Source organism: Trichomonas vaginalis, chromosome I (assembly GCF_026262505.1).
Source record: "Trichomonas vaginalis G3 chromosome I, whole genome shotgun sequence".
Classification (NCBI taxonomy): Eukaryota; Parabasalia; order Trichomonadida; family Trichomonadidae; genus Trichomonas; species Trichomonas vaginalis.
The window spans coordinates 4,934,420-4,958,860 of record NC_067203.1 but is presented as its reverse complement, the minus strand read 5'-3'; the positions used below and the strand labels follow the sequence as shown (position 1 = coordinate 4,958,860).

The window sequence follows — 24,441 nt, the reverse complement described above, 5'->3', positions numbered from 1 at the left end:
CGGAATCGTCCACAAATTGCCGAAAGGGTTTTTGCCAGTTTTGAATCCGCTTATTTTTATCGACCAAAATTATAATAAATATAATTTTCGATAAGTATTCTACCCAAATGATTCTTCAAAAAATTATTTTTCGGATTTTATTCCGTAAAAAAATGTTACAGAAAAGGCCTAGAAAATTTCGAATTTTCCCTAAAAAATTCAGTGCAGGTCGATTTAAGAGATTTTTCAAAAATAATCATATCAGTAGATAGGGTATAATATAGAGGAGCTTTATGAATAACTCAAAATCCGGGAAACTCAATATTCAACGAGAAAAACGCTTAACGAATCTCACTTTTGGTGTAAACATCACAAAAAATTGAGAGAGCTTTCTGGTCGGAAGCCTCCCTTAATATATACATGTACATATTAATCAAAATGACATCCTTACATCTTCTTCTGCACACATTGTTATACATTGATAGAGTAGAGAAACAGATAATGCTTTTTCAAGAAAATTTATAATTATCTATGAAATCCTCGTCATCTTCATTATATAGAGAAAAGAAAGCTTTTCGATCTGTTTTTTCTTTATTTATCCTATTTGTTTTAATGTTTGGATAAAATAGAAGAAAAAGTTCCTCAATTTCACTATTTCTTTTAGCATATTGAAATGCAGTTTTGTGCCTGTTATCTTCTTCTTTAATATTGATTTCATATGAAAGTAGAAGCATAACAATTTCTTTATATCCGAAATTTACTGCAATATGAAGCGCTGTATATCCCCATTTATCTTTTTCATTGATATTTGCATCATGACAAAGAAGAAATTCACATATTTTCTTACTATTGTTAGCTACTGCACAATGAAGAGCTGTACATCCATTTTTATCTTTTGAATTAATATCTGCACCATGTGAAAGAAGAAATTCACACATTTCCTTACTATTATTATTTACAGCACAATGAAGAGCTGTATATCCCCATTTATCTTTTTCATTGATATTTGCATCATGACAAAGAAGAAATTCACATATTTTCTTACTATTGTTAGCTACTGCACAATGAAGAGCTGTACATCCATTTTTATCTTTTGAATTGATATCTGCACCATGTGAAAGAAGAAGTTCACACATTTCCTTACTATTATTATTTACAGCACAATGAAGAGCTGTATATCCATGCTTTTCTTTTTCATTAATATCTGCACCATGCGAAAGGAAATATTCGCAAAGAGAAGGAATATTGAACATTGTTGAATAAATAAAGCATATAGTGGTCCGTGAAAAAAGTGTATACTCTGTGAAAAACGGTATTAGTCTCCTATCATGGAAGAAATAGTTAAAATCATTTGGCTGATCGAAATAAACAAAAAATGCTTCAAGATTATTATAAGTGATGCAACTATCTAAATTAATCTTTATATTGTATTCATTCATCAAGAATGAAACAAAATCAATGTTATGTGAAATAATTGCATATTTCATGCATTCAAAATCTGGTTTTTGTCTTTTCAAACATTCACCCATGATGTCTTGATTTCCTCCTAAAAATGAAAATTCTAGACAACATTGAGTTATTTCTGAATTAAATTTTGTTCTTAAAAATTTGAAACAATCAACAGCTCCATGATAACAACATAACTCAAGTAATGAATAACCAGATGGAGAAAATGGATACAAACAACTTTTAACTTTTTGTTTTTCATCAAATCCTTCTTGTTCTGTGAAGCATATAAATCTTTCTTTGTCATTATCAATAATTGCTCGGTGAATTGTATTTTCAAAAGTTATATCTAGATATTCATCTTTGGTAAATTCGAAACCATTAGATGTGTCTAATTTAATTCCATATTCTTTATAAAATAAGTCGTTAGAAATAAATAAAATGTCGCTAACCTCGTTAAGGTGATAATCATCATAAATGAGTTTTGCAAGTTTCAAATATGACTTTGAATAGCGGTAATTATATGGAATGATTTTTAAAATATCTTTTACAATCTTTTGTGGGGATATTTCTTTGATTCAATCAAATTTGTTTTGATCATTTTGTAAATTGAGTTTAATTCTTCGTTATTTTCCACATTTAACTGATATAATGCATTATATGAATCGATATGATATCCATATGTGCTTCGCAACTCACAATATTTATTTCCTTCGCTGTCTTGATTAAACATTAGAAAATTTAAATTACCAAATAAAATATCCAACAAAATAAATTTCCACACAATATTTGAATCAATTTAAAGAAAAGATGTACTAGCAATTGTTACTACACTCATTTTGTACACAATTCAATTTTTTTTCCACTTTTCAATTTTTTTTTCCACAATTTGAAAAATACAGGATATAATTCGAAGTGATATTGGGCAAAAATAATTAAGGCAATATCAGATATCGTAACTTTGAAGTGCTATATTATAGTTTGAAACGATATTATCATATTTTCACTTATTTATTAAGATGTAGTTGAAACAAATCAATACTTTTCATTTCTTAAATGCATAATGCTATTTTATAAACAATCAATAGCCTATTTTCGATAAGAATATTTCTGAAATTTTTATTTTATCGATAAAATATCGAAATTGGGAAATACAATAGCATCGAATTTTCAAGTTTAAGGTCTCAGTAAGTTCCAGTTTTAAGGAAACGGACACTTTAAAATTTAAGAAACAAAAACATATAACATTAAGTTTATAGGAATTTCATAAGGCAATGTGTATCAATATGGGCTCATGCATATAATTAGTATAATTACATTGAAGGCAAACAAATCCATCCCCTTGAAAAAAGAAAATTTAGAGACAATAAAAATGATGCTCATGAAGCGTGAAAGAAACAAAATGAATATTGTCTTATAAATTTATTTTGATGTCTGGATAAAATATACATGTTTATAAAACAAATACAAATATAAAATCTAATATTATAAAGAAACACGGCGATCATCTAATAATTGCTCAGATCTGGAATTGTGAATTGCAAAGGTAGCATTAATTTCAGCCAAAACATCTGATTTTGAACAACATTGAATATTATTCAAATAACCATAAACAATTGTCTTAACTCCAAACTGTGTTAAAGTAGAATCATGCGATAAAGCCATGATTTTCTCAGCTGCTTTCACCATTGCATCAAGATGTCTCCGAAACATGCAATCTGCTTCTTTATAAGACTTGATGTTGCATGGACTCTTATGAATAAATGGGAAAAGCCAATGAGCAGGAATAAATTTTGCAAAAAAGTAACAAATCGGATACAAATATCTGAAATTACTCTTAAAACTAATACCAATTTCGGATACTTGGTCTTTAAGATCGCTTGGTATAGTGAAATATCTTGTTTTCATATGGTGTTGTGCCCAAGAACAAGTTGCAATTTCTGATAAGTGATGCTTTAAGCCTTTTGGTACAATAAATGAGTTTTCTAATCCAGCGTGTGCAAATGTATCAATAGCAATATGATTGAAAATGCCAAGCAAAAACCAATATAAATCGCTGCTTTGATTTGTGACAGAATTAATCTTTTTAACCATAGGTATTACCTTATGAGATATTGTTTTATTTACACCATCCGCGTACATTGCTCCAAGAATGAAACTTTCATATTGAGATTTCGTTAAATTCGGATAATGTGATTTAGCATAGTATGATGCGAATGCTTGATGAAAAGATGGGGTCCACGAAATCGAGAATCCAATAAATAAAAGTAAGAGCATAAGATTTCACGACTCCAAGAAAAAAAAAGTAAACAAAATATCTTAATATATCCTACCACTATCACCAAAACAATATGATCTTTTTATCCATTGTAATTTTTGAATTCTTTCGGGAAGAAATTTAAATATTAAAACCAAAATCATGTATTAATCCAAATGAAATATGGGCAGTGAGTTTTTAAGAGTATTTTTAACAAAACAATAATTTAATTTAAATTAAACAAAACAAAACAAAAAATTATACAAAATTCATTAGTAGTTATCAGTCCGTAAAGTCATCTGAAATTACAATATCTGATGTAGGATCTTCGAAGTCCGAAAAAGATTCACCTTTAGAATCATCCTTTGTTTCTGTCTTATTATCTTCAGGCTTCTTTTCCTCTTGATTATTAACTTGTTTTTCTACATCTTCGAAATCATCTGATAAGAATGAAGAAACATTAATTGAATCTTCTTTCTCTTCTGATTTCTTTTCTTCGTCAGAAATATGAATTTCTCCATCACTTTCGAAATCATCTTTTATTTCATCATCTTCTTTCTTTTCTTCTTTACTATCCGTCTCTATAACTATATCTACTTTATCATCATCCGAAACTTCAAAAGAATCCTTATTTAACTGATTATCTACTGTCGCATCCTTGTCAACTTTTTCAGGTTCAGAATCTGAAATGATTTCAAATTCTTCATCTTCATCTATCACTTTATTTTCAGTCTCTATTTCTTTGGCATTATTTTCGTCTTGTGATTTATTTTGTGAAGGATTTTCATTAGAAGAAGATTTGTTTTCTTCAGAAACTTCTGTATTATTCGGTGCTTGTTCCTTAACATCGGGAATTGGCTTAGATTCTTGAGGTTTCTTGTCAGCAGCTTCTGTAGTTACTTGTTTATCATCTTTGGCTTTTGTCATTTGTGTGTTGTTATTTTCAGGCTTGACATTCTGTTGCTTATCCTGGAATATCTCTTTTTCAGTTGAATCATCTTTTTCGACATCTTCAGGTTCGTTATCAATTTCTTTATTATCAGTATCATTTGGTTTTATATTCTGTTGCTTATTATTATCTTCTGGTTTAGAATCATTTACTTTTTCAACTGTTTGTTTTTGCGGATTTTCAGCTTCGGCTTCTTCTTCATTTTCAGATTCATCGAAATCGAACATATGTTGAAGATCTTCTTCTTCCTGATTTTCTTTTTGTTCTTCTTTCTCATTTTCTTCTTCGTTGTGTTTAGCATCATCATCCGAATCATCAATGAAAATTGGAGTCAATTCTTCTTCTTCGTTATTAATAATTTCATTGCCTTTATCTTCCTCTTCTTCTTCACTGTTGATGTTCTCTTTATTAAAGTCTTCAATTTCAATAAATTCTTCTTCTTCATGGATTTCTTCCTCCTCTTTTTGAATTTCTTCAATAATTTCTTTTGTCTCTTTCTTTGGTGGAATCGACTGAGTTAAATTCTTTTGTTTAACAAGCTTTTCTTGTTTCTGGACTGGTTGGGATTTCATTTCTTGCTTTGGGGGCATTGAATCTGAAGAAAATCCAAGTGAAAGCTGATCAACATATTCATTTGCAATTATTTCAATATTGCTTGTCTTCTTTTTATCTTCTTTTGGCTTGTTTTGGACTTTTGACTTCTTCTGATCATCAAGTCTGCAAATTCTATCAGGAACATCTTCTTCAAAGTATGCAGAAATGGTGTCATTTAGCTCTTCTTGAATTCGATAATAATGGCGATTTGATTGAACAACGAAGAACTCATTGCTTTCATCTTCTTCAATTTCTTTTGGAATAAAGTTCTTTACTTTGGGATTTGGCTGCTCATTGTTCTTTTTGACAGGAATTGAATACAAATCTGCAATGTCATCAGAATCTGATTCTCCAAAGACACCACGACGCTTTTCTGATTTACCACTGTTCTGACTCATCGACTTCTTACTTGAATTCGACAATTTTTTCGAAGTATTTTGTGATGATTTAGATTTTGGTGATGGTCTTTTGACATCAGTCTTTTGATTTGGTGATCTGTCAGTACTGTAAACTTCTGATGATTCTTGGAGTTGCGAATTCTGAGCTTGTTCTTCTTCTGAGTAATCATCATCAAATTCTACAATTTTCTTTGGATGATTGAATGCATTGATCAAAAATTCAACAGTTGCATCAAATTTTTGTTCTGTTGTTCTGTGTTGATGATTTTGAGATTTTGATGAATTAAGTTTTTGTGAAGATTTAGAATTATGATGAGAATGAGGTGACCCATGAGATTTGTGTGAATGAAGATGATCTCTCTGAGAATTATGATGATGTGGCCTTTTAGATTTCTTGAGTAAATTTTGCTTTAACTTCTTTACCCATAAAGAGAAGGATTTTTGTAATGAAATATCTTTTTCTGCATAAATCAATTCATTCTCTTTAGATTTTAATTCCCTATTTCTCTTTTCTATTTGAAGATTGCGTTTAGGTTTAGTTTGCTTTGGTTTTGTTTGAGTTTGATTCTTTCTTTTTGGTTTGCTTTCATTTTGCGGTTTAGTATCTGCTTTTTTATTGACTCTATTTTCCGGATTTGGTTTTTCAGTTTCATATTGATTCTGTTTTTTGGAAACTGGCTCAGAAACTTCTCTATTATCTGTTGGATTTAAAATTTCAAGTAGTTTCTTTAAATTATAGATAACTTCATCAGTTTCCATTCCAAAATCTTATAAAAAAGACGTTTATTCTTCAATTTCACGAAATTATTTTTTTCTTAATCAAAGAATTATAATCAGAAGCATCACTACATTATGTTTCCCTCATAAAAAATATAAAATGAATTAGATTTAGAATTTTTTTCTGTTCCAACTGCGAGAATCCATCCAATACATGTAGTAATTCTTATAAGCATTTTCTGAAGATGTTACTTTCTTGTTCTAGGCTTCAATCCTATAAGGTAGTCCAACTTGATCATCAATTGTGTTTTTTATAACTTTTATAGAGGAAGATTGGAAATAGATTTTAATTAGAAAGATGCATTGTGCTAAAATACATCTAACAATACAAAGGATTCTAACTTATTCTAAAAATCATCAATTTTTTTAAGCATATTTTTGAATCGAACAGGAAAAAAGTTAAGCATTTTAGAATAGATATAAAATATAATAGTTTTAAAATAATACGAACAAAATAATTTTTAACATAACATAATTAAATGACCATTGTCTCATTTTCCAACTTTGAATCCAAAACTTCCTGGAGTTGATGTTCAATGACAGCATCCTGGGTTGTTTCGACACCTTCATCTTCTGGATCTTTGTAAAACATAAAGATTCCAATTGCAATGATGATACATAAGCTCAAAACCGAGTAAAAGACGATCATCGGAGTTGACGTTAATTGATTCTTAATTTCATCAGCTAAATTATTTGAATTTTCGGTATCAGTTGGGAATTCAATCGGGATATTAGCGGCTTGATTGAACGATAGCTTTCTAAACTTAGTAATGGATGGTTTTGGTGTTTGAGTATTTCGAGGTTTTCCATTAATTATTGCTGCTTGTTCTTGCTGCAAAGAGACCTTCTGGTTGCCATCAGTGTTTTTATTATTTGACTTTCCGCCAAAAGAAAACGGAATTGAGTTGGCTGCCACCGCAAAAAATATAGCGGGAAGTAGCATTAAAAAATTTGTTGTCACTTTTCTTACTCTTTCTCAAATTTTCCGTTCATCCTCTCAAAAGAAAATTTACGGTTTTTATTTGAGGGTCATGTAAAAATATTTTGGGGAATAAAATTTAGAAAGGGGGTAAAAAAAATTAAAAATCTATGGGAAGAAAAACACCAAAGGTCAAAAATACGCCACCACCAAAAACTGAACCACCACCACCACCTCCAGTTGCAGTTCCAGATATTAGCGAAATTCCTGCTAAATTGAATGAAATTATGAAAATTCCAAATCAATTTGAAGCATTTGTCAATACAACAGCATTATTACACCAATATCCGATGTGTTCTGACTTATTTTTGCGTCTTTTACTCACTCAATTCTCAGCAATTTCAGATGACAAAATTCCAATGGCAGCTCCTCTATTTTTAGACTCATTAGTACGAAACAAACACATTATTCAATTCACCACATTGTATAATACTTTATACGAGAACGGAAAAGAGAATGAAATATGGAGATTTGTACCTGCGTATGAATTATCTGCCGAAATGATACCATGTTATAAACAATGCAAATTGAGTATGGATGATATACGTAGAATTCTTCAAACTACACCTCTTGTTGATAAGCAAATATGCTCTATTCTCTATCAATTTCCAGAACTTGCTTCAATTGTATACGAAGTTGTAGGTTCTTCTGCAACTCCGTTCATTATTGATATATTAGATAAATTATCATCAGATCAGCTTAAAGTACTTCAAAAATTAACAAATAATACAGGATCTAATTTGGATGCCATCCTTTGCCAGAGATTAGATTACAAATATGATACAGAAAATATACAAGAACCATTTATACTCTATCAACGTGCTAAAAATTCTGAAGATTGGGTTCAAGCAACAGAAATTTCCAAAATTCTTGGTTTGGATTACGAATTCTTACAATGCAAGAGTCATGTTGAAGGTGTAGAAGGTCTTCCATTGCAATTATTAAAGCCAGTTCTTGAAGCTCATGAACAAAAAGATTTAATTGATAATATGTCAAACAATTTAAGATTTTCTCATGAAAATCAAGCATTTTCAGATTTTGCAAATGTAGCCAATGCAATTTCATCTCAGATTGAAGAAGATAATGAACAATTAAACAATAATTTCGCCACAAATAAGGCTTTCATTGACCAATTGATCGAAAACAATCCAAAGAATGGTGATGACACTGAAATACTTATTACCAACAAATGCGGCATATGTAGAAAGCTCCTAGGACATGGACAAGTGTTTGCTTTCCCTTGTGGACACCAATTCCACAAAGATTGTTTGGATGATGTAGAATACGAACTTTCTGGCAAAGAAAGCAGCATTATTCATATGCCAAATGTAACAGATGAATGTCCAATTTGCGGATTGAATTCTGCAGCATCTGTACATTTGTCATTAATTCCAAACTCATTCACACCAGAATTTTGGTCATTAAAATGCTAAAAAATTCTGTTTGTTTACTTTTTTTTTTATTAATAATAGAATTGTTAACCATATGTATAGTGCTTAATATAATGGCATCAATCAAACGGGTATTTATTCTGTGTTCATTTAGTTATTACATGATTTATGACCTCTTAAATCACCTCTCAAAAATATCAATCATTAAGTATAGAGCGGAATATGTTTATATAGACAAAAACATTCACAATAAATTTAATAAATCCTGCGGATATCGAAAAATTAGCGCTCTAAAAACTAAATGTGTTACTAATAAACTCAAATACATGACATTTGAATTTCATGCCATGATTGTTTAATGTAAACACTTAGTATACAGATCATCGCCTTAATTTACGCAAATCTAATGTAGTTAAACGATATATTGGAATCTCTTGAGATAGGTCTGCTACATAGCACACATCTATACTATTATCCTTTTTCACATCCAATCCATAGAACTTCGCAATTGGATAAATAGATGAAACATATATATTGATTCGTGAATCAAAAACAGTATATTTTTTGTTAAATTTCCTATTTCCGCAATATATAACATTATCAAATCCTCTAGTTTCAAGGAATGCATTTGCTTCAATTAAAGTAAGTCTATTTGAGAATGATATATTTGTTTCATCTATAATGCATTGACTAAATGCGGATTCGCCTATATATTCAATATTTTTAGGGAATTCGGCAATATGTGATAAATGCAAACCAAAACTCTTAATTGAAATTAATGAAGAAATATTTAATAAAATTTTGCGGCAACTATCAAAAGAATGATTTCCGATATGTTTAATAGGAACTAATGAGTTAAAATTGATTAAATTCTCACACGACTTGAAACACTCGTTTGGGATTGTTCCATCGAATTCACAAATTGAAACATTATAAAGATTTGTACAGCGATTGAATGAACCACTTTCAAATTTTTCAATTTTTCTGATATAAACCTGATTTAGACCAGAGCACTGTTCAAATGCATAATCTCCCAAATTAATTGTACAATTAAAAAATACATGTCTGAGATTTTTCAAGCCTCGAAACGCTCCTTGTTCTGTTTTTTCAATGTATGTGTTTTCATCTGCTACAATCTCATCAAGATGTTCAAAATCTTTGAAGCATTCTTCGGGGATATTATTAATATTTGTGTCCGGAAGAACGATTTTGGTAATAGATTTGGGAATACATTTAACTATATCAGTTAGAGTTTGATATGAATCGGGAATCATGAATATTTCTAGTTTGTCGCATTCATTAAAAGATGTAATTGAAATATATGTTATTTTTGATTTTTTTTCAAAAGTTATTTCTCCCAAATTCATACATGAATTAAATGCATAATCATTTATAATTTTGCAATTTGCAGGTATATGAATTTTCTGAAGATTTGTCATACCAAATGAATATTTATCTATGATCTCTAAATTAGAATTTGCTTCAAATTCAAGCGTAAATAACTGTGTTTGCTTAAAAGCTGATTCATTAATTGATTTACAAGAAGATGGAATTATGATAGACTGAATATGAGTTGAAATGAATGAATTTGCACCAATTGATATTAACCTTGAGTTATTTTCAAAATTCAAATTTGATAGACCTGAGTATGCAAATGCTTGATCATTGATGAACATGCATTTTGCAGGGATTTGTACATTAACTAGATTTCTACATCCTGAAAATGCCATTGAATCAATTATTTCTAATGAAGATGTATCTCCAAAATCAATCATCTTAATTCCTGAAGAACTAAATGCATGTTGACCTATTATCTGACATGCAGATGGAATTATTATTTCTGTTAAAGATGTGCAAAACATGAATGCAAAATTTCCAATTTTCTCTAATGGTCGTTTCTCTAAATTAATACTTTCTAATTTGGAACAATATTGAAATGATAAAACATCAATTAATGTAAGATTTCCTGGAAGTTTTACCACGCGCAAAACCAGGAAATCCAGAATTGATTTGTTTGCATTGAGAATTTTCCGCAAAATTTACAGTGTTCAGGTTTTTTGATTCTTTAAATGCAAACATTCCAATATAAGAACATTTTGAAGGAATTGATATAATTCTGAATCCATTTTTATAAAAGCATAAGTCTCCAATATATTCCAAATTAGAACCTTCTGGGATAATGATTAAAGTTAAGGATTCGCACATATAAAAAGATAAATTGCCTAATATTGTAATATTATTGTAAAATCTAAATGAATTTATATGATTGAATGAAAAGGCACAATGACCAACAATTTTAAGTGCAGAATAATCGTCTGAATAAGTAACTGAATCAAGTTTTGTTCTATTATAGAATGCATAATCTGAAATTATTTCCGTGCTACTATTAATTATCAAATTATCAATCAAAGGAGTACTCCATAGCAAAACAGTTTTATTTTTGTTATATGTACAATTGTTTTGTGTTGAATAAAATTTATTTTTATCATTTATCTTGAATGACATTAAATTAGGGCTATAGAATGTCTCATTTGTTAATATTTCATCTGTTAATCCAATCGTTACACTATAAAGATTTGTTATATTGTGAAATGCATATGATCCAATGTACTTGACTGTGGTGCTACTTCCTATATTTATTGACCATAGATTACAGCAATTTAGAAATGCGAATTCACCAAACGTCTCGATATTAGGACAAAATAAAATAGGTCGTATCACAAGAGATTGAACACTTATCCTTGTCACAGATGAGACCGTTGTCAAATTTATACAATTTTCAAACACAGAAGTTCCAATTGATTTAATGGAAAATGGAATGGTTAATTGGATCAATTTGCTATTCGCGAAGGAATAATCCTGCAACATTGAAATTGAGCCCTGAATATTAATTGAAATCACTTTTATCATAGCACCAAAGAAACATCTTTTTCCTAATGATGTTAATACATTGGTAAAAGCAATATTAGCATCATTCTGAAAGACGGCATTTTCAAATGCAGAATCTTGAATAATAAGCTCTTCACTCGAATTGAAATAAATATTATTTGAAATCTTGGAATTTTGAAAAGCAGAGGCTTCAATTAATTTCAAGGAACTCGGGAAAAATCTTTGCTCAGTAAAACTTACGGTACATTCATAAAATGCTTCAAATTCGATTGAAATGAGATTTTGAGATATCTGAACAATTATATTCTTATTTAAAAAACATATCTTACATATTCTTCTTGAATTGTCATCTAAAATAACTTGTTGGACATATTTTAGGCAACTAATTACATTATAACTATTTAAATCGTAAACTACACCACTTTTTATACAATAATGGCTAAAATTAGTATTTGGCAAATTGTTTTTATTAAGAAAAGCTGTGTTACAAAATTCTTCAACCAATGAATAATTAACACTATCTACATAGTCCTGCCTATTCGATGGAGGTGCAATGTAATAAAGATTTGTTTTCTCAACGTTGAATAAATGATCTAATGAATAATTATATTTATCTGAATTTGTTGAGATAGATGTAATGCTCAAACAGCCACTGAATGTGTTGACAGATATAGCTGTGGATGAATCTTGAATTGTTATTTTTGTTAAGGATTTACAATGACTAAAAATATCATCATGGACATAACAATTATAAGGAAAAACAAATTCCTTAATTGATGTGTAAGAAAATGATTCATATCCAATTTGCTTTTGTGTATTTGTGTTTTCCTCAAATGTGACTTGCTCTAAATTATGACATTTATAAAATGATTGATTCTGTATCGATGTTACTGTTGAAGGAATAGTAATGAATGAAAGCTCACTCAATGAAAAAGATAAAATTCCAAGTGTTGATATATTTGAAGTTTCCTCAAATTTTACTTCAAAAATATCTGTATTTGCGAATGCATATTGTTGGATAACAGTAACGCTAGAAGGAATTGTGAAATTTCTAGGATAACCTGATTTTGGATTTTTAGGCATAACTCTTATAAGTACTGATTGATTCTTGGTGTACAAGTTCATGTCAGCATCGTTATAAAAGTACGGATTGTTTTGTGATACTATGATTGAAAATAAATTTTTGCAATTCAAAGTTGCAGAACTACTGAAATATTCTACATTTTCTGATAAATTAATTGTTTCTAATATTGTAAAATCTTCAAATGCATAATTTTCAACTCGTTTGACACCACTTTCGATTTTTAAGTTTATAATGCGATATTTGTATCCAATAAAATTGGATTTTTGTACTATTTCTGGATTATTGATTGACATTTCTTGAATGGGGCCCATATAACTAAGTCCAAAGCATAGAGCACAATAAAAATTGAGCAAAATCATAATTTGATTTTCAATTGAAAATTTGAGATCTATTGAAAAAATGATTCATATTTGGATCACTATTATTTACAAAATATGCAGTTTTAATGCATTGTAAAAATTTGAATTCCCTCAAAATTAATTGAAAATATGAATCAGAATTCGAAATGTTTTGATCATGCTACTGTCTCTGACGTAAAAAAACTCAAATAAAAATGTTGCAAATTGGCAAAAATACAATGTATTATCGTCCGAAAACAGTAATGTAATCAAATCGATTATGCAAATATAGTATTAACTCTGAAACACATTTCGGTTTCTCACTTCCAATTTATTATAAAGGACATTTTTAATAATTCCATATTATTCTCTAGCATCTACATGATATTCGGCAAATACTCACAGATTTTGGTCATTTTTGGAATACTATGAACTATAATCTTATGTAAAAAAGTCATGATCAGTTCGATGTTTTCGATTTCAAATACATTTAAGAAATTATTTTCTTTAACGTAGTCATTGATATGTGCAGTAATTCATTCGGAATAATACCTTGACTCATTAAAATAAAAAAGTAACTTTCCATATTTCATCTATATGTTGCACACTCTTTTCATTAGAATTCTATCTATATGCAGATAGGTAGTTCATTTTAACCATATATTTATAAAAGTATATATGTGAAATCAATTGGTTGTGATGATACATTGGATTTTTAAAAAATCATGATTGTCACTTTTCGAAATAAAATCACTCCGATATTTTTCATTTTTTTTATATGACTTTTTTACAAAAATTGAGGTACTTTGTTGTTCATTCGTTACCTCATATTCTTGTATCAATAGCCATGCTGATTGATAGCCGGAGTAATTCTGTTTGGTGCAAATCATCGATTCAGTTTTTTTCTGCTTTCGTTTTCAGCTTATCAACACGAAAACTATGGAGAAAATTGAATTTGTATTCAGGAAATGGATCAAAAGAGCAAGAAAATCCAAGAGCATCAAAAACTTCATTATTCCCAAGAAAAGCAAGAACAATCATGCGTTTATTTATTACAAGTATTCTATTTCTAGGACATACTATACTTTTTAACTATGCGATGTTACAAAATAGTTTATCTAACGGAATAATTTTGATTTTAATTCGAATTTTTGCGACATTTACAACAGGCGGATTTAACTTTAGCGGTAAATATCTTGATGTTGCTGCATCCGCTATCATATTTCTTTCGATATTAGTTACAACTTTTAAATTAAATTTAAATATATTTTTTATTACAGGATCAATAGCTTGCCAGTTATTCGGTCTGATGTACTTTAAGAAATTAGTTTCATCCTACCAAAATGCATCAACTGCTTGCATTCCACTTTTCCTTTTAATTTTCATTGAAGCATCTTGCATTGGTATATTCGCTGAAGGATTTAAGTTTAGTGTTAACGCAGTTGCATCTATTGTTTCTGGCATATTTTTGTTCAATCCATTAACATTTTCAAGCATGATAAGAAAAAATTTCGAGAAAAAGCTTTACTTATTAAATTACCGATTGATAATCCCATTTGTTGTACACGTTCTAATACATGCAATCTTTATGCGCCACGAAATATTCCCAATTTCTTCATTATATTCGATAATAATTATTTACAGTATTTCATACCTCGCAACAGTGAATTTTTCAGAATATATTACATCAAGTCCATTTAGTACATCAAAATCTACAATTCATTTCGTTTTTACAATAATAATTTTATTTTCCGTTCTCTATCAGTATTTATATTACTCATCAACTCATTCAATATATACATTATCAGATTCTATATACTTTTTGATCTGTATCAAGTGGACTCTTAGCGAATTATGGAAATCAATATCGAGAAAACCAACTCAGCAGCTTTCATACGGAATGGGACGAATATCTCATATATTTTCATTGTCCATTTCGATTTTTGCGTTTTTCGTGATTTTCAATAATATTCAAATAATTTTGTTTTCAAATTATGAGTTAAAACGTGAATACAGAAGTGCCTTGATACTTCCTATGATTTTCCATATGCTTATTGTAGCATTTTTTGCTATTTATCCGAAAAATTCTTCATCCAACAAATCTGTTGCCAATGCGATTAATTTCAACGCATATCAGGAACAGACAACAACAATTAATATGTCTGTCATTGCAGAAGACATAGTTTCTCTATTATGCTCATTCATATTTTTATTTTCAAAGAATAGAACACTTGATAAGATACTAGCCTTAGTTATAATTGGAGTAACTATCAAATTGACCCTAGATTCTCTCAAAGAAACAATTTCCATTTTAATTTGTGCGACACCCAACAAAATCAGACCAGAAATGCCCGAATTTTGCAATGAAATCAAGTCTATTGGCTTTGTTGCCAATATTCCTGTTATCAGTGCATGGCAAAATGATGAATTCCTGTTGGTTGGATCTGCAAAAATTGATGTCCAGAAAGATTCTGTGACAAACACTCAGCAATTCCTTCTTTTTATTATTTCAAAGTTCCAAAAATTAGGGATTTTAGACGTAACAGCTGAAATTAAAGGTGTTGATGTAGATACACCGAAGTATGGAAAAGACGTAATCCCTCCAATCGCATTTAATACTAATTCAATACCTTTATAAGATTATAAGATAAATTTATTGTTTTTTATGTTGTTTATAAATATTATGTTATTTTTACTTTTTCAATATTGTTTATTTCTCTATTAACATTGATTGCTATTATTCACGTACATAATAAAGTATTTAACATATATGTTTTCTTATAGCTGAATATCATTTCAAAATATTTCCCAATGCAGATATCAGTATATTTATATTTGATTTCTAGATATATAGCTTCAAGTTTAGTGAAGAGTAAGACTTATATCATTTTCAGTCATCCTATATTTTTATGGAATATAAGTCAAATTCCAGAAAAATTAACTCTTTAAACCAGCATTGAATATAAATTCAACAGGTTTATAAGTGAATCCGAAATAGATCAAGGTGCTATCATATAAGGATACTCCAAGGAATTTAATATTTAAGCCACTAAATTCCTTTTTACACAGTGATAATTCTGTTTTCATTCAATGGAAATATCTATATTACCTATTCGTCTTTATTGAGAGTTTGATCGATGTAATTAATCACATAATAGTATCTTATTAAATCAAGTGGTTATCATGTGATGATATCTATTTAAATAAGGATAGAAAAAAAGATTTTATATACAAAACAAACAAAAAATAATAATAAAATTATTCATGATTTTCTTCTTGAAATTGAGTAATTGATGCTTCAAGATATGTTATTGCAGACATCAAGCGTCCTTTATAGCCAGGAAGATTCGAATACTTCATAACATGTCTTAAAATGCAGAAAGGATCTCTGAGATTGCACGCGCTCATCATGGCCATCCATATTTCAAAGATATCATCGAATCCTGGCATTTTATCCATGAAATTTTCAACTTTACTCGGATGGTTCGCTTTTGCAGCTCTCAGAACGCACATCATTGATAAATGTTCATGTGCCTTTGCAAGGCAGAAGGCTGCATCAATAGGAGCGATGCAAAATTCTGATAAATTAATCCAATCAATTGGGGACTTGGAATTTTCATCAATTAAGAACAATTCTTCAACTGGTTTATCTTCGTAACCTTCTTTAATATATTTGCCCTTAATTCCGACTTCAATTGGATTTTTCTTCCGAAATTTCTCAATATTTTTGTTGTAATTGTTGAGAGTTTCAATATCAGTTGGCTCTTCATATAGCTTAGGGTAAAGGTCGGTGAAAATGAATCTTTGAAGGAGAATTTGAAGAATATCTGCGCGATCGTAATCTTCTGTTTTAAGATAAGCAGCAACACATATTGTTGCATTGTCAATCCATTCTTTGATGTATTCTGGCGTTAATTCGGCTTCCGGAGGTAATGGATATAATTTTTCTTTGAAAAGTGGAGATACAGGTAATTTAAGGAAGAGATACAATAAATCTTCTTTCTCTAATTCAGGGAAATATGTTGTTCCGGTCTTTTTAGCAGCTAAACCTTGATCAATTAGATTATTTAAAAATTGTATGTTTTTTCTTCTTGATCTGAATGGAGGAGGAGTAAAATGAATTTTCAAATTAATATCATATGATTTTCTTCGTAGCGATTGAAGCCGTCTCAGAGGTTTTCGAGAATAAATAAAAGAACTTCGATCTGCTGGCGACATCAGACGTGATGTACGGAATAAAATCGGCATAGGGTTCGAATATAAGTAATTGACTAAAGGAATCATTGCTTTTATTAGTTCAATCTTATTATTTAAAATTTCTGTCTTCAAATCGAATGAGAGTTTAAAATATTTCTCTATTTTGTTATGTAGGTATGATAACTGTGCAACGTCGAAATAATTAAATGAATTTGTTGCTGGAATTTCTAAACTTTCTTGAAAATCTGCATCCATTGATTTCATTATATCTGTAGATTCATTAATTTTCGAAATTTCGTTCAACAATACTTTGTGAACAGATTTCATAACTCTTTCTAAAAGATGTGGAATATCTGGCTCTTGAGACAAAACAGGAGGTGGAATAGCAATCAAATATTGAGACAATTTCTTGAAGTCATACTCGGATTGAAAATCTCCTCCTGTTTCTAAAAATTGTTGAACAGCAGCTTTATTCATGAATCTGAAATTTTAAAAAATGATTAATTTTATGATTTAACTACTATTCAGTGTAACTCTCGCTATTATGAGATCGAAATGATATAGAGTTGGTATTTAAAATAAAATTCATTAAATCATTAGCAATTATTAACTCGGAGAGAGAAAATGATTAGACTAATACAATAAAAATACTTTTTGAATGTAAATGCATCTTATACTAAATTTTTTAGTTACAAATATCCTTTTCATATGTCCAATAACCAAATTCATAACATATAAACAAGTACATGAGATGCACTCTCTTAATGAACTAAATATGCTCACGAAACTTAGAAATTCTCGGTATGTTGGATATTGTGATTATATCCTTTCCGAAACAATTTTTCATTGTTTTTATAACGGTGAGGATATATACAGGTATCTTCGTTAATAAAAAGTTCGTTTTACTTTTTTCAGATATTAATATTACTGGTAGACTACATTTTTGCACCATGTGATATAAGAAGTTTGGCTGTTTCTTCCCAATTATAATGTATTGCATAATAAAGTGCAGTATTTCCATTTTCATCTTCTTGATTGATGTTTGCACCATGTGAAATAAGATATTCTATTGCTTCTATACAATTATTCACTGATGCATAATGAAGAGCTGTTTTTCCCTTTTCATCTGCTTCATTGATGTTGGCGCCAAGTGAAATTAGAAGTTCTATTGCTTCTTTACAATTATTCGCTAATGCATACTGAAGAGCTGTTGTTCCTTCTTTATCTTTTTCATTGATATTTGCACCGTTAGAAAGTAGTAATTCGACAATTTCTTTTTTATTTTTATTCGCAGCAATATGAAGAGCGGTTTTCCCATATTTAGCTTTTTCATTGATATTTGCTCCATGTGATAAAAGAAATTCAGCTGTTTCTTTGCTATTAAAACTTGCTGCAGCATGTAGAGCAGTTTCTTCATATTTATCTTTTTCATTTATATTTGCCCCATGTAAAAGAAGAAGTTGGGCAGTTTCTTTATTATTAAAACGTGCTGCAATATGAAGTGCAGTTCTTCCATTTTTATCTTGCCAATTGATATTTGCACCATGTGAAAGAAGAAGTTCAATTGTTTCTTTTATATCTGTGTGTGATGCATAATGAAGAGCAGTTTTCCTATCTTTATCATTTGCATCAACATATGCACCATGTAAAATAAGAAGTTCGATTATTTCTCTACAATTATTACGAGCTGCATAATGAAGAGCGGTTTTCCCATCATTATCTTTTGCATCAACATATTCATCATGTAAAATAAGAAGTTCGATTGTTTCTTTACTATTATTAGCTGCTGCATAATGGAATGCAGTTTTCTTATACTTATCTTTTGCATTGATATTTGCACCATGAGAAAGAAGAAATTCAGCTGTTTCTTTACTATTGTTTTCAGCTGCAGCATGTAGAGCAGTTTTTCCATATTCATCTTTTTCATTGATATTTGCACCATATGAAAGGAAATATTCGCAAAGAGATGGAATGTTGAACCTCGTCGATTTAATAAAGCATTCATTTACATCTTTAGTTTGATCAAAATAAACCAAAAATGCTTCAAGATTGTTATAAGTAATGCAACAATCTAAATCGATCTTTATATTGTATTCATTCATTAAGAATGTAACGAAATCAATATTGTGCGAAATAATTGCATATTCCATGCATTCTTTATTTGGTTTTTGATATTTCAAACATTCACTCATTATCTCTGGATTTCCACCTAAAAAAGATAATAGAAGACAACATCGATTTATTTCTAAATGAAATTCCGTTCTCAAAAACTTGAAACAATCAACTGCTCCATGATAACAACATAGTTCAAGTAATGAATATACAACATATGGATTAAATTTACACCTGAGCTTTTGATTTTTATCAAATCCTTTCTTTAAAGTGAATGCAATGAATGACTCTTTGTCATTATCCATAATTGCTCTGTAAATTGTGGGAATATTTTCAAGATTCTCTATGTTAATTTGTTCGAAATCATCAGATTTGCATAATTTAATACCATATTCTTTATAAAACAAGAAGTTAGAAATGATTGGAATTCTATTGACCTCTTTAACATGAGATTCATCATATATGAGTTTGGCAAGAGATAAATATGACTTTGCATAACGACTATTATACTGAATGAAACTTAAAATGTCTACTAAAACATTTCTAGGAAGATATTTCTTTGAGTCAAGCAATTCCGTCTTGATCATTTTGTAAATCTTGTTTAATTCTGCTTCATTCTCCGTTTTGAGCTGATATAATGCATTGTATGAATCTATATAGTAACTATATATATTTCGTAATTCACTGTATACATTAGGATGAATGTCTTGTTCAGACATAAAAAAATTTTTTAAATTAATTTACCACCAAAAGCATGAGTTACCTTTCACCAAATAAAAGATCTTTAAAATTTATTAGGGAAAAAACAACTGTAAATAAAGGATGAAAACAATGCCCATAAGGATTTACTAAATAATTTATGATTTGTAACTAAGATCATAGACGTGTAATGATATTCATACAATAGTAAAGACGAAGAAAAAGAATATTCTTACAATTCTTCCTTTTTCTGATATTTTCGGAGGTGAATTTCATCAGAATAAAAAAACATAATTAAGCTTTTACCTCTAACTCTATATATAAGGAAATTTTTATGTCCTCACTCTAGTCACTTTGCCCTACGCTTTTATGCGATATTAAATAAATTGCTTTGCAAAATATTGATTTGTCAACTTAATCATGGTTCTGAAAGTCTCTATTGTTTGCCCAAAATACGTCCATTATAGTTATACCATTAATGCAATGATGTTTCGAATATTGATTTTTAATTTACATTTGAATATTGATGTTTAATATATGAATTTTTCTTTTGAGTTAGAATTCTGATTTGGGCATATCTTTTTATCACATTTGTCACCGATATTGAAATATAGACAATAAACTTCCAACAGGCAAAATTTGAATAGTTTATACCATGTTTGTTGTAAAATATTATTAATAAAAATTACTGTGATTCATATTAAGATTAATTAATTGTGGAGTGTAAATTTCCTCGTTTTTTCTCTCAAAAATTCTCGATGCAGGTCACCCTGGAAGGATAATTATCATCGAAAGATAAAATCAATGCATCGATACATTATAATTGTTTTCAAATTTAACAACATTGAATGAATTTTCAAATTTCATAATATCGTTAATTTTGATTAGTTTCTTTTGTTATGATTATTTATTAGTATATTAAAATGCATGTAATCCACGAATAATGTCCAATGAATTGAAAAAAATTCATAGTCAAATAATGCAGCACTTAACATATTATTGTAGTTCCAATAGCTTTGATTTTTGATTTTTGAATTATGTTTTCAATCTTGTCAAAATTCTAATTATGGATTCATTCAAATTTCGAGTTATCTAAATTTATAAAATGCATTTATGATATCTTTTCAGATTATGAAGTTTTAATATTTAAAATTTATCGTTTTCAAAATGAATCAGGAAAACATAGGTCCTTTACTCCTAAGCAAAGGATATCAACTCATTGACTACATTAATAAGGGAGGATTCGGTAGCTGCTACCTTGTTCATAGTCTTAAATACAACATGAAATTTGCATGCAAGATTTCTCATTCACAAAATTTTGAATCAAAAATAAGTTCATCATTTAGCAGAGAAGTAAGTACACGTATTCAACTTAATCATACCAATATTGTTCGTGTTTATGATGTCTTTATTGTAGAGAATTATTTAGCCATAATATTGGAATATTGCCCTGGCGGATCGGTTCTTTCTAAAATGGATGGACAAGACAGTTTATCAATTCCTAAGTTAATAAAATATACTTACCAAATGTTAGATGCTTTATGCTTTATTCATTCCAAAGGCATTGCTCATAGCGATATTAAACCAGGAAATATGTTGGTTGATGAATTCAATCGCATCAAGATCTGTGATTTTGGTTTATCTCAATTTGCAAATCACAATGAGACAAATTCAATTAGCTTTTGCGGCTCAACTAACTACATGGCTCCAGAAATCCTTATGAATACAAAATATGATCCATTTAAGGCAGATGTTTGGTCTCTAGGAATTACTTTGTACCAAATGTTGTCTGGAAGACTGCCATTTGTTAATCCACTAGTTTCCTATCGCATTGAAGCAATGAAGATCGGACATGAAAGGATTATGACTGCACCACGAAATTTTAATAAATTAATAGATTTATGCCTTAGATTTGATCCGCAGACACGCCCAAACATGTTTCAAATCAAGAAACACTTCGAAGAAAACTTTGGAAAGCCAAGTTCTTCCAAGCTACAGTCCGAAACAACTTTATTCAGGAGATCAGCGCAACAATCTATCATCAAAATATCTAAAAGAGTGAAGAAATATGTCGAAAATACTGTTTGTTAATATAACCATGCTTTTCTTTTAATCATTAAAACTTTATTTTTTTATGGCTTTTGAACTTCTCGTTTTTTGTCATTGAAGTGCAATCTACTTAACTATTATAGTTGTGGAAAGATAATCTTTATTTTCATCGTTCAAAATAAAAAAAATTGCAAATTTATTTGTGAATTTCGCATATAAACTGAAATTAAATAGAAATGTAACAAATACAAACATTTCCTAAACTGATTCATACTCCTAGTCTAATTTATAATATTTTCACAGGTGAAGGTTATACTCATTTTTTGCCATTTTCACACTTTACATTATTGGCAAAAATTTTCAAAAGCGGTTATTCAAAATGCTCCCAACTTTCTATGGGGGAGATGACAATGATACACATTCAAATGCCATTCCTCCTTTACCTATTGGGTTAATAGAGGAGAGCGACAGCGGTTTTCAAAATTTTGCCAATTCAACACAAAGAGGAAATTCATTATTTTCAAATCAAAAGAAATCTCAACGACTTTTGCCAGAGCCTGAAATAATTGGAGATGTTTTTCCATCTTCCCAACGAAAAAATCAAATTAATCCAATTTTAATTCAAAGCCCTCGTATTCGCGAAGATTCAAACAGAATTATTCTCGAAAATGGTGATTCATACATGGGTCCATCCGATTCTACTCGATCAGGACAAGATTCTTATATGGGACCATCAGATTCCTACTTAGGACCTTCAGATTCAACTAGATCAGGTCAAAACTCATATGTTGGACCGTCTGATTCCTATTTAGGACCATCAGATACATCAACAAGCAAAATTGGCTGGCAATACCCATACGCGCAGCACCAACAATCGAAAAAGTCCAATTCATCATTCCAGAACTCATCAGCCAACGAACAATATACAAATTCATTTGCTCCTGCAAATGCCCAAAAATTTGATTTTAATGATCCGAATTTTCTCAACGGCGACGTTCCACATAGTCTTTTTGAGCCTGTCAAGATGGATAGCCATGTTCCCGATCTCCCAACACCATCAGCAACTCCAACCAGACTTGTTCAATCCGTTCGAGTTCGTGCAATGAAACAAGAGATCGAACAAGCATCCAAAATGTGGATGAAACGGATTAACGATGAAGAACAGAAGCAGAAGGAGCAAATGAAACAACTCATTGCTGGACAAGTCCAAGAATTACGAACATTTGACGAAAGAAATGGAATTTTGCCAAGAGCTGTTTCAGCACTTCCTCCGACCCTCAAAATGATCTGTAGCAACAAGAACAAAGCTCTTGTGAGAGTTCCGATATCAACAACAAGAGGAGCACAAAGGAAACCTCTTTCTACACCAAGACAAAACGAACAAGAGTCATCTAAAAGAAAGATGATTCTAGCAAGACATCAAAAGGAAGTTATTGCTGCAAACAACGAATGCAACCAAAGATTGTCTGCAATGAGATATCAAATGGAAAGAGATATAGAGAGAAGGTGCCAAGAACTTTCTTCTTTGTCTGGTTTTCCAATTGATTACAGAGAATTTTTAGTCAGTCAGCAGACTTCATCAAGAAACATTGCTGATGGAAAGACTTATCATCTGATAATCAAACTTGAAATATAATTTATATAAGGTCGATGAAAAATTGAGGGTTTTTAAAAAACCGCCGTTTGAGAGGAAAATTGAGAACCTCGATGTATACTTTTTGACATTGTCAAAAACTTTGAAAGGACAAAAATTTTTTTAGTGTCAGAAAGTTTACAAATGTATACTTTCTGACGAACGGACTCTCAGAAAGTACTCAAACTGCGGTTTTTAATTTCCGCACTTTTTTTGGCGACCTTATTATTCTTTTATTTATTTTGTTTGTTTGTTTTTTTAAGTAAATTCATTTTATCTTTTACCATCTTATAACTTTTACGGACTTGTTTTAATCATCAATATCATCTCTTTCATGCTACAATCATATTGTAATGAAATAAGTAAATGAGAAAGTTATAGCTCTAACAAGAATCAAACTTACTTGAAAAATTAGGGTTTTACATAATTACGCATCAACTAACACGGTAACAAATGCCTTCAAGCCAATTTGCAAAACCCTATGAAATAATCAATCCAATCGTTGAAGATGTGCTTATGCCCGCATGACATTGTCTTCAGTTCTGTTTTTAAGATTAATTTTCGATGAAGTTTCATGTCAATCTTCAAAAATTTGAACATAAATACTTCATTGATTATTGCATAAATACGCGTTTTCTTATATATAAATTCAAATTTCAGAAATAATTCA

General features: G+C 29.8%; 11 protein-coding genes across 11 annotated transcripts, besides 2 other annotated features; 4 read left to right on the top strand and 7 right to left on the bottom strand.

Annotated features, from left to right (window-relative positions):
• Positions 1-388: part of a mobile genetic element that runs on past the window's edge.
• A 2,442-nt stretch (positions 389-2,830) lies between these two features.
• TVAGG3_0931240 (uncharacterized protein) lies at positions 2,831-3,702 on the bottom strand (the record flags this gene model as incomplete). The annotated part of the gene is made up of 1 exon (XM_001318976.2): positions 2,911-3,702. The coding sequence occupies one exon, from the start codon at positions 3,700-3,702 to the stop codon at positions 2,911-2,913; it is 792 nt and encodes a 263-aa protein (XP_001319011.1).
• Positions 3,703-3,964: 262 nt separating this feature from the next.
• Positions 3,965-6,382, bottom strand: TVAGG3_0931230 (uncharacterized protein; the record flags this gene model as incomplete). The annotated part of the gene is made up of 1 exon (XM_001318977.1): positions 3,965-6,382. One exon carries the CDS (start codon positions 6,380-6,382, stop codon positions 3,965-3,967), a length of 2,418 nt encoding a protein of 805 aa, XP_001319012.1.
• A 437-nt stretch (positions 6,383-6,819) lies between these two features.
• On the bottom strand, positions 6,820-7,347 carry TVAGG3_0931220 (uncharacterized protein; the record flags this gene model as incomplete). Its single annotated transcript, XM_001318978.1, has 1 exon — positions 6,876-7,343. The coding sequence occupies one exon, from the start codon at positions 7,341-7,343 to the stop codon at positions 6,876-6,878; it is 468 nt and encodes a 155-aa protein (XP_001319013.1).
• A 142-nt stretch (positions 7,348-7,489) lies between these two features.
• On the top strand, positions 7,490-8,812 carry TVAGG3_0931210 (RING/U-box family; the record flags this gene model as incomplete). The annotated part of the gene is made up of 1 exon (XM_001318979.1): positions 7,490-8,812. The coding sequence occupies one exon, from the start codon at positions 7,490-7,492 to the stop codon at positions 8,810-8,812; it is 1,323 nt and encodes a 440-aa protein (XP_001319014.1).
• Positions 8,813-8,845: 33 nt separating this feature from the next.
• Positions 8,846-8,939: a mobile genetic element.
• Positions 8,940-9,150: 211 nt separating this feature from the next.
• On the bottom strand, positions 9,151-10,632 carry TVAGG3_0931190 (ribonuclease inhibitor domain-containing protein; the record flags this gene model as incomplete). Its single annotated transcript, XM_001318980.1, has 1 exon — positions 9,151-10,632. One exon carries the CDS (start codon positions 10,630-10,632, stop codon positions 9,151-9,153), a length of 1,482 nt encoding a protein of 493 aa, XP_001319015.1.
• Positions 10,633-10,717: 85 nt separating this feature from the next.
• Positions 10,718-13,036, bottom strand: TVAGG3_0931180 (leucine-rich repeats (6 copies)-containing protein; the record flags this gene model as incomplete). The annotated part of the gene is made up of 1 exon (XM_001318981.1): positions 10,718-13,036. The coding sequence occupies one exon, from the start codon at positions 13,034-13,036 to the stop codon at positions 10,718-10,720; it is 2,319 nt and encodes a 772-aa protein (XP_001319016.1).
• Positions 13,037-13,843: 807 nt separating this feature from the next.
• On the top strand, positions 13,844-15,719 carry TVAGG3_0931170 (uncharacterized protein; the record flags this gene model as incomplete). Its single annotated transcript, XM_001318982.2, has 1 exon — positions 15,117-15,719. One exon carries the CDS (start codon positions 15,117-15,119, stop codon positions 15,717-15,719), a length of 603 nt encoding a protein of 200 aa, XP_001319017.1.
• Positions 15,720-16,281: 562 nt separating this feature from the next.
• On the bottom strand, positions 16,282-17,756 carry TVAGG3_0931160 (uncharacterized protein; the record flags this gene model as incomplete). Its single annotated transcript, XM_001318983.1, has 1 exon — positions 16,340-17,755. One exon carries the CDS (start codon positions 17,753-17,755, stop codon positions 16,340-16,342), a length of 1,416 nt encoding a protein of 471 aa, XP_001319018.1.
• A 457-nt stretch (positions 17,757-18,213) lies between these two features.
• Positions 18,214-20,109, bottom strand: TVAGG3_0931150 (cyclin-dependent kinase inhibitor 2C-related family; the record flags this gene model as incomplete). Its single annotated transcript, XM_001318984.1, has 1 exon — positions 18,214-20,109. One exon carries the CDS (start codon positions 20,107-20,109, stop codon positions 18,214-18,216), a length of 1,896 nt encoding a protein of 631 aa, XP_001319019.1.
• Positions 20,110-21,256: 1,147 nt separating this feature from the next.
• On the top strand, positions 21,257-22,286 carry TVAGG3_0931140 (protein serine/threonine kinase protein; the record flags this gene model as incomplete). The annotated part of the gene is made up of 1 exon (XM_001318985.1): positions 21,257-22,180. One exon carries the CDS (start codon positions 21,257-21,259, stop codon positions 22,178-22,180), a length of 924 nt encoding a protein of 307 aa, XP_001319020.1.
• Positions 22,287-22,514: 228 nt separating this feature from the next.
• On the top strand, positions 22,515-24,002 carry TVAGG3_0931130 (uncharacterized protein; the record flags this gene model as incomplete). The annotated part of the gene is made up of 1 exon (XM_001318986.1): positions 22,518-23,774. The coding sequence occupies one exon, from the start codon at positions 22,518-22,520 to the stop codon at positions 23,772-23,774; it is 1,257 nt and encodes a 418-aa protein (XP_001319021.1).
• Between the last annotated feature and the right edge of the window lie 439 nt (positions 24,003-24,441).